Raw genomic sequence first — 18,569 nt, forward strand, 5'->3', positions numbered from 1 at the left:
CATTTTTAAGCCAGATAGAGCCTTGCAATATGTCCCCATTTCTTATGTCAAACTGTGCAAGTTCTTCTCAGTCCCTTTCCCTAAATTCCGTACTACTTTGTCCTTTTCCAGAGTGAAGGCCAGAAAGAAGTATTCCTTTACCACCCTTTCAGTATCCTGCAGCTTCACACACCGATTGCCACCTTGGTCCCTAATATGCTGTATCTTTTCCTGGTTAACCTCCTCCCTTTCAAGTATTTATAAAATATCTTAGGATCTTCTCCTCTAATTCTGTTCACAGTCTTTTTTCATACCTCCTTTTTGATCTTTGAAATGCTTAAAGTTCCCTTCTGCACTTCCTGTAAGCCTCCGAGGCTGGAGCTGCACTGCTTTCTTTGGGCTTGCTAAAATTCCTTCTCCTCTTCCTCATCCAGTCCTGATTTCCCTAGATATACAGGGTACTCTGAGCTTAGTGATCCTTCATTTCCCTTTAAAGGCTGCATGTTGGACCTGTATTCTTCCCAGCTCCTTTTTGAATGCCCCCCACTGCTCCATTGTAGACATACTCGCAAGAAGCTGTTCCCAGTCAACTGTGGCCAGATCCTGCTTTCTTTTCATATAAATCTGCTTTCCTTCAATCCAAAGCCATTTTCTTCCTTGTTCAGAACAAATTTGACCCCATACCATGTTGTGATCATTATGACTAAAATGTTCCTCTGCTGCCACATGGAACACTTGTGTGGCAGTGGGGGTGCATTTTCCCTAGAGCCACTCATTTATCTGTCCTATTTCTAAACTCACTAGTTAAAAATCACACAACACCAGGTTATAGTCCATCAGGTTTATTTGGAAGTACTAGCTTTTGGAGCACTGCTAGTGAGGCAGGATCATATGACACAGAATGTATGGCACAAGATCACAGTGTCATGCAACTGATACGATATATTGAACAAACCTAGATTGCTGTTACGTCTTTCATCTTTTAGAATGGGTTGCAGGATTCGATTCATTAATATGTAAATCCTACAACTTCTTTCAAGTCGCATTCCGGAGATAATTTAAGGTTTTATATTTAAAAAAAGTGACAGCTCAGCTCAGACAATGCATTATAAGTGTGAGATTAGAGCCTGTCTGTATTCCAATTTTGAGTCAGACTGGTTCTATTTCCAAAGTAGGAATTTTAAAACTGTCACATGGATCGATTGGCTGCAGATTGTGTGTTTTCTGAGCGAAATAGAATGTATCTGCAAATGCAAATTCACTCCATAAACTTGTGTATACGCCTACATGAGAGAGAGTGTGTGTGTGCACGGTAGAGTGTGTGCGTGAATGTGACCGAGTATAAGCCTGAGTGCTTGTGTGTGAATGAGTACCTACGAGCACATGGCATTGGATGTAATCCAGAGATTCTAGCCATTGAAGTCCTGTTTTTTAATCCACTGCCTAGCTCCCTGAATTCTTTTGCAAGACCACATTCCTCACTCTGCCCATATCATTGGTGCTAACATATCACAACGTCTAACTCATGATCCTCCCCTTTCAGGATGTCCTGTAGCCTTTCAGTGACATCCAGACCCTAGCACCAGGGAGGCAAAACAATCTGGTGTCACATTTTCAGCTGCAGAAATGCCTGTTTGCTTCTCAGACTAAAGAACCCCTGTCCTCCTAATCTTCCTTTTTTTTTCCTCAACCTCTGTACAGTCAAGGCACTAGTGATTCCAGAAGCTTGGCACTGACTGCATTCCTCAGAGATACCAGCACCTCCTTCACCTTTCAAAGTGGAAAACAGTTAATGCATAGGACCCCTGGGGACTCCTGCAGCACCTGCCTGTTCTTTCTGGATTGTCTGGTGGACACCCATTCTGAGCTGCAGTGTGACTGTCTTTCCAAATTAGCTTTCAGAGTACTGCTATCAGGTAGCTAGTGCAGCAGGATCATAAGACACGGGGAAGAGCTTGAGTGGTTTGGGCCTGCACTCAGTAAAGTTTAGAAGAATGAGATGCACCATATAAAGATGTCTCCTGTACTATATTTCTGCTTCTGCTATGCTTTGTGATTCAAACTCCCGTGTGATATTTTCTTTTAGTGGGACTGAGTCTTCACAGAGTGTGACCCCAGGTAGCCCTGGTGAACTTGGAGTTCAGGGAAAATGCACTCCTCTGGTTAGAGTCCTAGCTGGCTCAAAGGAAAATCATTATACTTGTTGAAGCTCAGTCAGCTCCGCTCCAGGACATCTACGCAGGAGTTCCTCAGGGTAGTGTCCTAGGTGCAGCCTTCTTCAGTTGCTTCATCAGGAACTTTTCCTTCATTATAGGATCAGAAGTGGGGACTTTTGCTGATAATTACATAATGTTCAGCATGAAGCAGTCCATGTCTGAAGATTTGTTTTAAGAGCAGCAAGTTCAGTTTTGGACTAATAAATGGCAAGTAATATTTGCCCCACACAAGTGCGAGGTGATGTCATTTACACGAAGAAAGAATCTAACCATTGTTTCTTGATATTTGATGGCATTATTGTCACTGAATCTGCCGCTATCAACATCCAAATACACTCAGTATTCACTCCTTTCTACCTCCAATTATCAGTAGCAGCAATGCGTACCATCTACAAGGTGCAAAAACTCACCAAGGCTTAGACAGCACCTTCTAAATCCATGACCACTGCCAGTTGGAAGTTATCATCCAAGCCACTCACCATCTGAAAATACGTTATCATTCTTTCAGTGTTACTAAGTCAATAACCTGGGTCTCCCTCACTAGCGCCATTGTTGGTGTACCTACACCAAATGGACTGCAGCAGTTCACGAAGGTAGGTCATCACCACCACCACCACCACCATCTTACAGGCAACTGGGGACAAGCAATAATTCTGGCCATATCACCAACATCCACATCCTATGCATAAAAAAAGTAATAATTTCAAAAAGTAGTATATGGTAAAGACAGAAACAATAATGGCTGTGAGGTTTAAGAATCCTTGGAGTCCATTATGTGTAAGGTTTTTACAAAGAACAATACTGCATAGGACAGGCCCTTCGGCCCTCAATGTCTGCACTGCCACGTTTTGCCCCACTGAAACTGTCTTCACTTACAGAATCCATATCCCTCTATCATCTTATTCATGCTCCTTGAATGCTGCTATTGTGTCTGCTTCCACCACCACCTCTGGCAGTACGTTCCAAGCACTCAGCACCCTTTGTGTGGAAAAACTTGCCTCACACATCAATTCATAGAGATGTACAGCGCAGAAACAGAACCTTCGGTCCAACTCGTCCATGCTGACCAGATATCCCAACCTAATCTAGCCCCATTTGCCAGCACTTGGTCCATATCCCTCTAAACCCATTCTATTCATATACCCATCCAGATGCCTTTTAAATGCTGTAGTTGTACCAGCCTCCTCCACTTCCTCTTGCAAATCATTCTGTACATGCACCATCCTATGTATGACAAAGTTGCCCGTTGGGTCCCTTTGAAATTTTTCACCTCTCATTCTAAACCTATGCCCTCTAGTTCTGCACTCCCCCACCTTATCCATGCCCTTCATGATTTTAAAACTCCTATAAGGTCCCCGCAGGCGTTGATGTTCCAGGACAAACAGCCCTAGCCTATTCAGCCTCTCCCAGTAGCTCAAACTCTCCAACACTGGCAACATCCTTCTAAATCTTTTCTGAACCCGTTCAGGTTTCACAACATCCGATAGGAGGACCAGAATTGCACACAGTAGTCCAAAAGTGGCCTAACCAATCTCCTGTATAGCTGCAACATGACCTCCTAACTCCATCTCACTTAAACTTCAACCCTCGCACCTTGAACCTGTATCCCCCAATGATTGACCATTCCACCCTGGGGAAAAAGCCTCATACCTTCCATTCTATCCATGCCATTTACAATCTTATAAACTTCTATCAGGTTGTCCTTCTCGTGCACTCCAGTGAAAATAAACACAGTCTATCCAACCTTTCTTCATAGCTAAAATCCTCCATACCAGGCAACATCCTGGTAAACCTTTTCTGTACCTTCTCGAGAGCATCCACATCCTTCTGGCAGTGTGGTGATCAGAACTATGTGCAATACTCCAAGTGTGGCCTAATTAAAGTTCTATAAAACTGCAGCATAACTTGTCTGACCTTGTACTAAATGCCCCTTCTAATGAAGGCAAGGATGCCATAGGCCTTTTTTATTACCTTATCTACCTGCACTGCCACCTTCAGTGATCTATGGACCTGCACACCAAGATTCCTCTATGTATCAATACTCATAAGCGTTCTGCCATTCACTGCATAATTTCCACCTGTAATTGACCTTCCAAAATGCATCATTTCACATTTGTCAGGATTAAACTCCATCTGCTGTTTTTCTGCCCATGCCTCCAACTGATCTATAATCCTGCTATATACCCTCTGACAAGCCTCCTCAGTTTCCAGTTGAAACTTTATTGCTGGAACAGCACAGCAGGTCAGGCAGCATCCAGGGAACAGGAGATTCGACGTTTCGGGCACAGGCCCTTCTTCAGGCCATTCCTGAAGAAGGGCCTGTGCCCGAAACGTCGAATCTCCTGTTTCCTGGATGCTGCCTGACCTGCTGTGCTGTTCCAGCAATAAAGTTTCAACTTTGATCTCCAGCATCTGCAGACCTCACTTTCTCCTCAGTTTCCACAACTCCACCGATGTTTGTACCATCCGCAAACCTACTGATTAGACCAGCGATGTTTTCTTTCAAATCGTCTATGTAGATCACAAACATCAGAGAGCCCAGCACTGATCCCTGTGGAACACCACTAGTCACAACCTCCATGCTGAAAACAATCCTTCCATTGCTACCCTCTGTCTCCTATGACTAAGCCAGTTCTGTATCTCTCTTGTCAGCTCACCGCTGATATCATGTGACTTCACCTTTTGTACCAGTCTGCCCTGAGGGACCTATCAAAGGCTTTACTGAAGTCCATGTAGACAACATCAACTGTTTTTCCCTAAACAATCATCTTCACCTCCTCAAAAAAACTTGATAAAGTTGGTGAGGCATGACCTTCCCAGCCCAAATCCATGTTGTCTATTCCTAAGAAGTCCTTTTGCTTCTAAATGCGTATAGATCTTGCCCCTGAGAATCTTTTCCAATAATGTACCAGTAGACAATAGGTGCAGGAGTAGGCCATTCTGCCCTTCGAGCCAGCACCACCATTCATTATGATCGTGACTGATCATCCTCAATCAGTATCCTGTTCCTGCCTTATCCCCATAACCCTTGATTCCACTATCCTTAAGAGCTCTATCCAACTCTTTCTTGAAAGTATCCAGAGACTTGGCCTCCACAGCCTTCTGGGGTAGGGCATTCCATACACCCACCATTCTCTGGGTGAAGAAGTTGCGCCTCAATTCTGTTCTAAGTGGCCGACCCCTTATTTTTAAACTGTGTCCTCTGGTTCGGGACTTGCCCATCAGCAGAAACATGCTTCCAGCCTCCAGAGTGTCCAACCCTTTAATAATCTTCTACGTCTCAATCAGATCCCCTCTCGGCCTTCTACACTCAAGCGTATACAAGCCCAGTTGCTCCAATCTCTCAGCGTAAATAGTCCCGCCATTCCGGGAATTGACCTCGTGAGCCTACGCTGCACTCCCTCAATAGCCAGAATGTCTTTCCTCAAATTTGGAGATCAAAACTGCGCACAATATTCCAGGTGCAGTCTCACCAGGGCCCTGTACAGCTGCAGAAGGACCTCTTTGCTTCTGTACTGAATTCCTCTTGTTATGAAGGCCAGCATGCTATTAGCTTTCTTCACTGCCTGCTGTACCTGCATGCTGGCTTTCATTGACTGATGTACAAGAACATGTAGATCTCGTTGTACTGCCCCTTTACTTAACTTGACTCCATTTAGGTAGTAATCTGCCTTCCTGTTCTTGCCACCAAAGTGAGTAACCACACATTTATCCACATTAAACTGCATCTGCCATGCATCCGTCCACTCACCTAGCCTGTCCAGGTCACCCTGTATTCTCCTAACATCCTCCTCACATTTCACCCTGCCACCCAGCTTTGTGTCATCAGCAAATTTGCTAATATTACTTTTAATACCTTCATCTATATCATTAATGTACATTGTAAAAAAACTGCGGTCCCAGCACTGATCCCTGCGGCACACCACTGGTCACCGCCTGCCATTCCGAAAGGGAGCAGTTTATCACTACTCTGTTTCCTGTCAGCCAACCAATTTTCAATCCATGTCAGTATTTTGCCCCTCATGTCATGTGCTCTAATTTTGCTCACTAACCTCCTATGTGGGACTTTATCAAAGGCTTTCTGAAAGTCCAGGTATACTACATCCACTGGATCTCCCTTGTCCATCTTCAGAGTTACATCCTCAAAAAATTCCAGAAGATTAGTCAAGCATGATTTCCCCTTCATAAATCCATGCTGACTCTGACCTATCCTGTTACTGCTATCCAGATGTGTCGTAATTTCGTCCTTTATAATTGACTCCAGCGTTTTCCCACCAGTGAGGTCAGACTAACTGGTCTATAATTCTCTGTTTTCTCTCTCCCTCCTTTCTTAAAAAGTGGGACAACATTAGCCATCCTCCAATCCCCAGGAACTGATCCTGAATCTATAGAACATTGGAAAATGATCACCAATGCATCCACGATTTCTAGAGCCATCTCCTTCAGTATCCTGGGATGCAGACCATCAGGTCCCGGGGACTTATCCGCCTTCAGACCTAATAGTCTCTCCAACACCATTTCCTGCCTAATATAAATTCCCTTCAGTTCAGGTCCTTCAGCCACAATTACATCTGGGAGATTGCTCGTGTGTGCCCCAGTGAAGACAGATCTATCAACCATGAGATTCGCAGGCCTGTAATTTCCAGGATTATCCATGTTACCCGTATTAAACAATGGGACATTCTTTTTAATCTGTGAAGCAGTTTTTAAGTTGTTGATTCATGGCCTCAGTTTGTAAATATCATTGAATTCTCTTTAAATAGTTATTTCTCCAGTTTTACCAAACATTGTCTTCCGAGAGACAGAGAGAAGTGGGTGCGAGAGAGAATCCAGCTCTTATTGTTACAAATTCATTTTCATTATCTCTATTGCTCAAACATAATTGCTGAAGTATGGTTAGTTTATAAATTTCAAAGTCTGGCTCGATTGTCTTTCTCGGTGGTGGGCAAGTTGTTGAAGGGAATCCTGAGGGACAGGATGTATATTTGGAAAGGCAAGGACTGATTAGGGATAGTCAACATGGCTTTGTGCATGGGAAATCATGTCTCACAAACTTGATTGAGTTTTTTGAAGAAGTAACAAAGAGGATTAATGAGGGCAGAGCGGTGGATGTGGTCTACATGGACTTCAGTAAGATGTTTGACAAGGTCCCCCATGGAAGACTGGTTAGCTAAGTTAGATCTCATTGAATACAAGGAGAACCTGCCATTTAATAACAGAACTGGCTCAAAGATAGACGACAGAGGATGGTGGTAGAGGGTTGTTTTTCAGACTGGAGACCTGTGACCAGTGGAGTGTCACAAGGATCGTTGCTGGGTCCACTACTTTTCATCATTTATATAAACGGGATCTTGATCAGATGGGCCAATGGGCTGAGAAGTGGCAGATGGAGTTTAATTCAGATAAATGCGAGGTGCTGCATTTTGGGAAAGCAAATCTTAGCCGGACTAATACACTTAATGTTAAGGTCGTAGGGAGTGTTGCTGAACAAGGAGACCTTGGAGTGGAGGTTCATAGCTCCTTGAGAGTGGAGTCACAGGGAGATAGGATAGTGAAGGTGTTTGGTATGCTTTCCTTTATCGGTCAGAGTATGGAGTACAGGAGTTGAGAGGTCATGTTGCAGCTTTACAGGATATTTGGAATAATGCGTGCAATTCTGGTCTCTTTCCTATCAGAAGGCTGTTGTGAAACTTGAAAGGGTTCAGAAAAGATTTACAAGGATGTTGCCAGGGTTAGAGGATTTGAGCCACAGGGAGAGCTTGAATAGGCTAGGGCTGTTTTTCCTGGAATGTCAGAGGATGAGGGGTGACTTGATGGAGGTTTATAAAATCATGAGGGGCATGGATAGGATAAATAGACAAAGTCTGTTCCCTGGGGTGGGGGAGTCCAGAACTAGAGGGCATAGGTTTAGGGTGAGAGGAGAAGGATATAAAAGAGACTTAAGGGGCAACTTTTTCACACAAAGGGTGGTACGTGTATGGAATGAACTGCCAGAGGAAGTGGTGGAGGCTGGTATGATTGCAACGTTTAAAAGGCTTCTGAATGGGTATAAACATAGAAAGGGTTTGGAGGGATCTGGGCCGGGTGCTGGCAGGTGGATTGGGTTGGGATATCTGGTCGTCATGGACGAGTTGGACCGAACGGTCTGTTTTCATGCTATGCATCTCTGTGACTGTGACTTGCAGTTAATCTTTAATGTCCAAAATATACATGCACTATTCACATATGAATGAAAACAAGAGATACAAACTTCTTAATGTTGACTCAGTTGCCTGGTTTCAGTGTGTTTAGATAGTCATAATTTCAGTTTGTCCTTTTATTTATTCCACATTAGTCTCCTGACATTGTCTCAATTGGTGATCAGGCAACCATAGCAGACACTTCAGTCAATACTTGCCTTTTTATAAACCACTTTTAAAATCTACTTCTATAATCCATGTTCCAGATTTGAACATGGTAAATTTGATCTCTCGGAAATTGGTAGGTGGTAAACTGAAGTGTGCCTCCTGTAGGATATCTGGACTTAAATCCAGTACCTTCTCTCACTGAACTTTTACATCAACCTGATTGAACTTCTTGAGGTTCGAAACTTGGTTCTGTGCCTTTGGTCATAGTTGCTTAAACTTCTAATTTGATTTGAAAAAAAATTGTGCTTTTTTGCCATACTGCATATTAATTTATCTTGTACTTCAGACTTCATAACTTTTCATTTAAATATAAAAAAACTTAAGTGTTCTGTTGCTTTTGTCTGTTGCAAGAATTTCAAAGGTTTGTCTTATTGGTGTCTGGCACTTAGTAAAATGACTCATTGTTCTCTTGTTCACAGGCTGCGTTGGCTGCTGTGCATGTTATCAGAAAAGTACCAGAGCTGCTAGAGATGTTTCTGCCTGCCACAAAAAATCTCCTTAATGATAAGAATCATGGTATGTCGCCCATGAGTAATTTCTGTTTGGTATTTGTTCAATATATAATGGTTTGCGCAGGAACGCCACTCTTTTAAGTAGTTGGTTTTTTTCTGAGAGCCCATGTAAACAAGGTAAGGACTTAAAATTCATTTTCTAAAGACCGTTTTGAAACAATTAGTTTTTGGAAAAAGTCTTAACTTTTTCATAATTTTTTTGTGATAACACCTTTTTATAAACAGATTTATTTTTAAAATGAAATCGGCGTCCCTCAAAATGCAGTGTTGGGTTTTGGACTTTGATGCTCTAGATTATTAATCCAGGGATATGATTACTATATTACCATGCTCAATCCTTTTGTAAAGGGCTAATTTTTTTCAGAAAATAAAGAAATGATGCATTTAGAGCAGTACTTGAATGAAGAAGCAACAATGATAAGTAGAATAGGAGTGAGTAGTTGCATGCCCAAATAATTCAAGTGCATTCATTACCTGAATGAGGGTCATGCAACTATAAAATTGATGAGCGCAGCATACGTGTTGGTGAATTGGAAGACAGCTAATGTGCCATTATTCAAGAAGTATGGAAGGGATAAATCAGGGAGTGATAGGCCAATAAGTCTAAGATTAATTGCAGGGAAGCATCTGAAGAAAGTTCTGAGAGACAAAACTTATTTTGGGGAGGTAAAGGTTAATCAAGAATAATCGGCATGGGTTTGTAAGGGGGAAATCATATCGTCAGATTTGTTCAATGTTTTGAGGAAGTGACTAGATGTGTAGATGAGAGTCATTCAATTAATGGACTTTGGTAAGAGTTTTGACAATGTATTGCATAGGGGACTGGCCAAGAAACTAAGATATTTGACTGCAGAAAGAAATAAAGGCTGGTCAGATAGAACAGTTGCAGAGATGCAATTTATTCCTGAAATGTTTGAGGCAGTGCATTTTGGTAGGACTTATAAGGCAAGGGAGTACATGGTGAATGGTAGGAACCTTGCTAGTACTGAGGATCACCAGGACATTGGTATGCATGTACACAGATCCATGAAGGCAACAGGACTGGTGAATAAGGTGGTTAAAAAGGCAAATAGGATATTTTGTTAGTTGAAGCATTGAATACAAGACCTTATGATGGAGCAGTATAAAATCTTAGTTAGACCACAGTTGGAGTACTATATGCAGTTCTGGTCACCACCCTACAGGAGAGATGTGTTTGCACTGAGAGGGTGACGAGGAGATTGACCAGGATGTTACCCAAGTTATAACATTTCAGCTATAATGAGAGACTAAATAGGCTAGGAAATGGGGTTACAGTAGTTTGGTGCTTGACGACTGGCAGAGACATGAGGTACTGAAAGGCCTTTGTCCATTCTGTATTATTTTAAACTCTGTGAACAGCCTCAAAGCAGTACTTATTACTGCTTATGCCATTTATTGCCTGCCTTTTACAATTTTTTTTAATTGTGTTTTTGATTCACCTTTTTTATTCTAGCTACCCAGATGGTGCAGATTATTGCTATTTTTCATGACAATGTTAACACTATAAAGAAAGAGAGAATACTAAAGCAGTAGTGTGCATGACATTACAGACGTGCTGAGAAATAATTTGCAGCTGATTACTAGGAAGTATGACTTGGCACTGTTGAATTGGCTGTACATCCAACCAGGGAGAGTGCCTCAGGAAACATGCGACTGTGCTAAGATGGACCTGTACGTGCTACTTGCTTGGAAGTATATTATTATAAATTTATTATTTATATTCTTAAATCGCTGCCAAATACAGTCTGTCTAATTGTACAGTGGATTTGAGCAGCTTCAGAATCTGACAAAAAGGTCAATGTTCAAAAGAAAAACAGGAAATCTATACAATATCATGTGATTATTGAGAATTTGAGTCAACAATCTATTTTAAGTGTCAAACTACCTTTTAAAATGACTACTGAATTTAGATCTTTTTTCAAGAGTATTGTAGTTTTAGTCTTAATTAACATTTAATGGTTTATTTTACTTTGCCAGATATATTTTGAATACTAATGAATATAAAAAGAATGATTCAATTAATCAAATATTATGCATAAAATGGCAGAATTGGTCTGAAATTGAAAACTGCATTGACCCTCCAAGTGAAGTTAAGAATGTTTCATCTTAACAAATATGGCTGTTAGACTTGTCATAAAGGCAGCCCAAACTATCAGTATCTAATATCTGCCCATCCTGAAATTTGAAGTTAGGGTATCTTTTAAAACATAATTGCATTCATTTAACTTGCATATTCTGAAGGTATGGTTGAATTGAAAATGCACAGAGCTGCTCCTGTTCCTATGTTCTTCGTGCTGGAATAACATATAACATGCACAAAAAGCCCTTTAATTCCTCCACATTCTTTATCACAATCACAATCATTGGACACTTTAATTGTAGGGGAATAAGTGAAATATTCTGTCAAAGCTGTACTCACCAAATATTTTTAATAACATGAGTTATGATCTTGATGACCTGCCAATTGATATCCTGTTTTACCCCTTTACTAAGGTTGGTGCTATTGAAACAAACCAACAAAGGCTCAGACCAGCAATTGAAACTGGGACCTTCCTGGTGTGTCACAAGAACTAGATCAGAGTTCACTCTTAAAGCAAACCTTTCAAATGGCCCATGATAATTTTTGCACAGCTATATTTCTACTTTATTAATTTTTTTTTGTCTTTTTACAATATACATTTTCAGTGCAAAACCGAGTGAGTAGTTCAGTCCAAATGTCTCCCTGTGTTGTTGGCAGGCGTATGAATGGCCTGATTGCTGCCATACATTATTTGGAGAGGAAATGAATGGTTGGCCTTCACACATTTCTCCATATCTGCCAGCTGATAAAGCTGATCTTGGTTGTGACCATGCACCTTATAATTCAATGAATTAAGTTGCTCAAGATGTAAAATGCTGATTGGTCTCACCTCCCCTGTAATATTTTTATAAAAGTTTCCAAGAAAGAATGATGCATTTGTTTGTGGTCTGTTTAAAGAATAAAATTGTGTTGATTTGGTTCATGGCCTACTGCACTCCTGTTTTAAAAATTGGATGCAATCTCATGCTTTCTGTTTCTGATGAGCAGAGATTAGAAATAACTGAGGTAGCTGGAAGCAGTCATCAACATTATATTCATTGCCTTGTCATTTATTTGGTGCATTCATCAGTTAAAACACTTTTTCTCTTTCTTTGTCTTAAAGGTGTCCTCCATGCTGCTGTTGTCCTTGTCATAGAAATGTGTAAACATAGCCCTGACACTCACGCTTATTTTCGCAAGGTATAACCACATCATATTGCCCACTGCTATCAAAAACTGGGTTTTCAATGTAGTCACTTGTGTCCAGCTTTTTATTTATTTTTGAAAAGTTTAATTTGTTTTGAAATAAAATCTTATGCATTTTGATCTCGCAAAACTTAATTTATTTTAAAATGTGATAAGTAATGAGAGGTATAATTTGAGTAAAGTAAACCATTTATTCTTTACACATTGTTCTGTGAACTTGAAATTTACTTTGAAGTAGACTTGTACTTCTGTCATTCAAGCCACGTGTTTCTCAGAAAATGGTATTTTTAAGTATACCATGAACTTCTCTGGCTTTGAGAGTACTTGACTGCACATTGATTGCAAACTCACAAATCTAATCACCAACCTGTGTACATTTATTGACCAATCTTAGCTGGGTACCTGGAGGGGCAAAAGTATTAACCTCGTCCCTGAAAATGGAAAATATTCCTGCTGGATGGTGCTCTAGTCTGGATGTGACATGAAGACAGGACTAGAGTCTGCTGTCTGGGTCACATTGTTTGAGTTAGCCTGTGGTGACTCCCTCTTTGCTTATGATTGAAAGCATGGCCATCCAGGCAAGGGATTGGAGGATGCCTGCTGCCCATGCATCTATATTGAAGGTAGATCACTATCTTCAAGAGCAGGAGGAGAAAGTTGCAAGGTAAAGAGAATTATATGCAGTAGATTTGAAGTTACTGTAGTTTCAATATTAATTTAAAATATTAAACTATTCTGTCTCGTTTATGGAGATATAACTGGAAGTACCTCAGGGTGTAGTTCAGCTTAAAGTTCCTTCAACAGCACCTTTCAAACCCATGACCTGTACCCAAAAGAAAAAGCAGAAGCATGAAAACCCCACTTGCAGGTTCCCCTCCAAGCCACACAGCATCCTGACTTGGAACTGTATCACTGTTCCTTCACAGTCAGTGGCTCACAATTGTGTAATGTGCCTCCTAACAGCATTCTGGGTGGGCTAACCTTCATGAACTGCAATGGTTTAAGCCAATTGCTCACCACTGCCTTGAGGGCAGTTAAGCATGGGCTGGTCTAGTTCGTGATTCTCTCACCCTGTAAACAAATGAAAAAAAAATCTAGGGATCTCTTAGTCAGACATATGCAGTATCTGAACAGAGAATGCTTGATAGTTATTGGGTACAGTATGTGGTGAACTTTAATTTTCCAATGGTGTTATCCATTAATTTGATTATAGAAAGTATTGCTTTAAAATGAGTAAAGTTGAATCCAGAATTCTTGAGTCCTGAATGTTGGAAATTTCACAGTAACAGGTTTGAGTTGAAGGAAGGAACGAAAGAAAGCATGTCTCCTGTAATGTACGCTGTTTGAGGCATCTTTGATAGGCTGTGACCTCCTGATGTTTCTTGACTACCACCTTTCCTGGCCAAACAGGCTAGCTAATAGCGTCTTTTAGTCCTCTAGCTTTGTTTACTAAGTTTTTATTTTCTTCCTTTTTGTCCTCTTTCAACATGGTTAACTTGTAGCTTTTATAGCGCTAGTCACCCACTCATTCAATTTTCTTTTCACTGATTGGCAGCAGCGCACAGTTGCAGTGCTTTACTGTCTGCTCTTTCTAGGCAAGCTGCGATTTTGTTCTATGGAGTAATAGCCTCCTTCACATTGTGCTATCAGCTTCTATGCTTCTACATGAGCATTCAAGGGAGCAAGAGTTAGAGGGATGGGTTTGGCTGTTGTCATTCTTCTCTTTGGTCACAGACTCTAATTTCTATAGTTTTGTACCAGAGTATTTTGCTTCTCAACAGGCTTTGCAAAGACTTAACTAAATGTACTTTAAAGGTATTGAAAGCCTAAAAAAGATGACCAACCCTTGAAGGTTTATTGAAGTTTCAAGTTCTTATCACAAGGCCCTACACAAGAAGTCCCTGACTTGTGAATAATTGTACTTCATGAATGCTATCTTATACAGGGGTATAATTTTAAATATTCGACATACAAGCATTACTTGTACTATCAAACAGCTATTTCATACTGTCCAGTATTGTGTTGTGAGTAAATCACCACCAGTCACCTTTAATTCAGTTACTTATTAAGAAATCTCACAATCAAGTACTGAAACATTAATTTAAAGTTTATGCGTGTAGCAACCAAAATTAGACCTCTCAAGTAAGCAAATGAAAACCCTTAACCCAACTTGGCTACTACCATGACTAATGAACGGAACTTGGACATGATTTGTCTAGGGTTTGATCCTTGTGCAGTATTGTTCTTTGAAATTCTCCCGAAAGTAGAGTTCTGGTGTTCAATTCTTATACAGACCTTCAGCCTTCAGATTTGTGATGTGGTATGTTTACTATTTTAAAGTTCTTTCAATCCAAATTACTACATGCATGCAGCTTGCCCTATCAAAAATAGTTCTCCATTCCTTGTTACATTCGAGGTTAGGTCTGTTTAAAACATAACTTTTTCTGCAGTTAAGCCTTTTACTTCAAAATGTTTCTTCTTCAGGCAGACTTAATTGTCCATTTGCCACAAAGCAGCAGATTAACAAGCAGTTGTCATCTACAACCCCCCACTCCCCCCACCACCAGAATTTGTTTATGTTGTTTCAACTGCTTTCTTCCATGAATGGTAAATTCGGCATGTTGCTTTTAATTCCTTTATAACAGTTTCTCCTTGCCTTTTTAATCTGAAGGAGCAGTTTATTCCAGAGGGAGTTATTGCTGCTGCTTTTCATGTGTAACAGTTTCTCTTTCTTGATTCTTTCAATCCATGAACTTTTTTCAAGTTCTGAAGTCTATAATATCACAGTTGTGTTCTGGCATGCGTGCGAATTGACTTGCAAGCAGAACTCAATCACAGCCTGGCGACTGCCTATGTATGCATATCCAACATGGGAAGGAGCTTTTACAGATTACCTAAGTGAAGCTATTGCTATAAAACTAGCTAGGAACGTCACATTTATGTTTCTTGGAGGAAAATCTGGTTAGGGTTTCTACCCCTTCTAGAATGCAAAAGTGGCTCTTCTTGAAGACTTGCATAATTGAAACAGTGACTATCCTGTCACCCTCCTTTATCTAAAGCCATTGACATGATTGTCTATATCATCCTGCTTCAATGTTTTCTTGACCAGCTAGGGGAACCACACTGATCAGGTTCCTTTCATTTCAGTCCAAACCGAAGAATTACTTGCAATAGTTTCTCTTTCCACTTTCTTGCTTGGATTTATTGCTTCGACCCCGGGTATTTCTTGTCTACATGCTATTCCTCAGAGTTACCATTTGAAATCACAGTGTTTAGTTTTCACATGTATGCTAATATGACCCAACTCTACTGTGCCGCCACCCTTCTTTATTCCTTTATTCTCTTTATTTCTAAAGAGTTACACTGCTAGTTCAACATGCAGTGCTCGATGAACAGAAATTTCCTTCAACCGAATATTGAGAAAGTTGAATCTATTATCTTTGGTCTTGTCACAAATTCATTTGCTCACCACTGACTCCATCATGATCTGTAGCTACTGCCTGAAGCTTAATCAGACTGTTTATAATCTTCATGCTCTATTTGATCCCAAGATGAGGTTCCAACCAAGCATCCATGTCATTCATTCAACTGTCGATTTTCACTACTTCTCATCTGTCTCAGTGAGCTGATGTTGAAACCCGCATTTATGTCTTTGCCATCTCTAGGTTTGACCTATTCTGATCTGTTTCTGCCATCTTCCATGCTCTGCAAACATCTCATCCACCATTATGCTACCTCTGTCCTAAGTGCACAAAGCCCCATTCACCAGTTACCCTGGCTGAGCTACGTTGTCTCCTGGTTAAGTAATTCCTCTATTTTAAAGTTCTTACCGATGTTTTAAAATCTGTCTGATCTGCTATAAGCTTCAAGCTCACTGCACCCCTCTAATTCTGCTTGCTTGTGTATCCCTGATTGTAACTGCTGCACCATTGGTAGCTGTGCCTTTACCTACAATGACCCTGAATCCAGGTATTCCATTCCAAACCACTTGCAATGGTTTCTTTTAAGATGATCTTTAACATCTCTAACCAAACTTCTGGTCTTAACATCTAGTATCTCCTTAGGTTGTTCAGTGTCAACATTTGATAATATCACTAGAATGATTTACTGTAACAATCGCTCTATATAAATGGAAGTCACTTTTGCTAATTTGTTTAGAATTTTATTTTAAAGTCTTCAGAGAGTGTTGAAATAGATCTCAAGTTTGTCTTCTGAGATTGTCCCTGATATGCCAGATTTTGGGAATTGAAGTGGATGAGAGGCAGCTTTCTGGAGTAGGAACCCAACCCTCATTGCTCAGCAACTTGTATGATGTATGGCACGGCAATTGATCATTCTGTCGAATAGATCTATGAACAGGTCGTTATGGTATTAACATTCTACACAAACTTCCTTCCAATTCACTTAATCTAATCAATTTATTGAAATATCTTCCTATTCCTTTTTCTCTCATTTATCTAGCTTTGCTGTAAATGTATTGACATTATTTTCCACAACTTCTCCTTGGGTGGTAGCAAGTTCCACATTCTTATCACTTTTTCAGTGAGTAAATTTCCTTATTCCCTATTGGATTTACCAGTGGCTATCATATAATACAGTTTTGGATTCTTAGCAAGTGGAAACATTTTATTTGCATGTCGCAGAATTTACCATATTTTGTGATTCCCTCGTATCTTTAAAGACCTTTTAACGGATCATCCTTCAGCCATCTGTTTTTCTAGAGAGAAGAGCCTCACCATTTTTAAGCTTTATTAATAGTTCTAACCTATTAGTTTTTGTGTAATCCTTGTGAAGCTTTTTTGCACCTTCACATGACTCCATTTCCTTTTTTATAACCTGGAGAACAAAATTGTTCATAGTACTCAATTTAGCACATGAAAAGTTCTGCACAATTTTATCACTATTTTCTGCTTTTCAGTCTAGTTCCTAGAAATGATCTCCATTGTTTTGTTCCTTTTCTGGATATATGAATCCACACCTCCTCTTTAGTGATTTGTATATCCATGTCATTTGATTGATTTACTTCAGTATTCCATCCATACTACTTATCCAAATATCTTAAAGAGCACTACTTCACATTTGTTAATACTGAAATTCATTTTCCAGTTGCACTTCTAATTTTCAAGTTTATGAACATTTTGCTGTATCTTGTCACAAGTATAAAGTCCTCCTAATTCAGTGTCATCAACAAATTTTGAAGTTATACTTCTGATTTCTGAGTCCAAGTCATCCGTGTAAATTCTGAACAACAGTCGTCCCAGCACAGATCCTTGTGGACCTCAAGTTGCCTCCTTTTGCCAGTCTTGGTGACTATGTTTAACTCTTATTCTTTATTCTGCTTTATAGCCACTTTGATATCCATTCTGCTACCATCTCCTGACACTACCTGATTTGACATGCATCTGCTATGTGACAGCTCAAGGAAATGTCTTTTGGTGTTGCTTCAAAAACATTAAGTAGGATCTTCACTTCTGGAATTACGTGTTATCCTTACAGTTGTTGAGTATTATTCTGTTGCATCATTGAGCAATGATTCCATTATCTTTCCTAGCACTGAGTTTAAGCTAGAAATTGTTCTGCTTCATTTTTTTAAAACATAGGAAAAATATAGGCACTTTAATACTTCCATGTACCTGCTCCAAAATACTGGAAGAAGGTGAGGAATGTCATTTCAGAAGCTTCATAATTGGGAATCATATTCAACAAGAATTTACTCTTCGGCAGAAACCAAAACTAATAATATTGTGGCTATGAGTGGGAAAATGCAGCTCAGCTCCCCCAGTGGACGAGTGATCAGTTTTACCATCCCATATTAAAGATCATGAGCCTTCCATGTTCAGTTGCTTGTAAATACTGGATCAAGTAGGTTTGCTGCAGTTGCTATGGACTGGAGAACGAAGAATGTCAACTGTGATTTTGAATTATTTTGGCTTTCCTGTGAATTGTCTTAGTGAGTGCACGTATATTGGTGTAAATGAAGGCTAAATTCCAAGTCTGCTGTGATGTTTCTTGCGCTCAGACTATCCTGCCCATGTTTAGTTGTGCAGACTTAGTCATAAAATATGATCACCAGAATGATACAGTGGAAACTTTCTGTGTATCTCAAATCTACATCTGCAAGGGTTAGTTACTGTAGGAAAGAAACTGGGTGTGATTGAAGTGGTTGAGC

The 18,569-nt window shown here is 40.2% G+C and overlaps 1 protein-coding gene across 4 annotated transcripts in view; it reads left to right on the forward strand.

Annotated features, from left to right (window-relative positions):
- The window catches only part of LOC122560002 (AP-1 complex subunit gamma-1-like), a 139,878-nt gene that overhangs the window by 59,947 nt on the left and 61,362 nt on the right, over positions 1 to 18,569 (forward strand). For all 4 annotated transcript variants that reach the window (XM_087994980.1, XM_087994978.1, XM_043710150.2 and 1 more), the window contains exons 5-6: positions 9,022 to 9,118; positions 12,318 to 12,394. In XM_087994980.1, coding sequence (XP_087851106.1) covers positions 9,022 to 9,118; positions 12,318 to 12,394 — 174 coding nt within the window. The remainder of the gene's footprint in view (positions 1 to 9,021; positions 9,119 to 12,317; positions 12,395 to 18,569) is intronic.

The sequence above is a fragment of the Chiloscyllium plagiosum genome, unplaced genomic scaffold (assembly GCF_037043375.1).
Source record: "Chiloscyllium plagiosum isolate Xiang-an unplaced genomic scaffold, Cpla_swu_hap1 HiC_scaffold_15, whole genome shotgun sequence".
Taxonomy (NCBI): Eukaryota; Metazoa; Chordata; class Chondrichthyes; order Orectolobiformes; family Hemiscylliidae; genus Chiloscyllium; species Chiloscyllium plagiosum.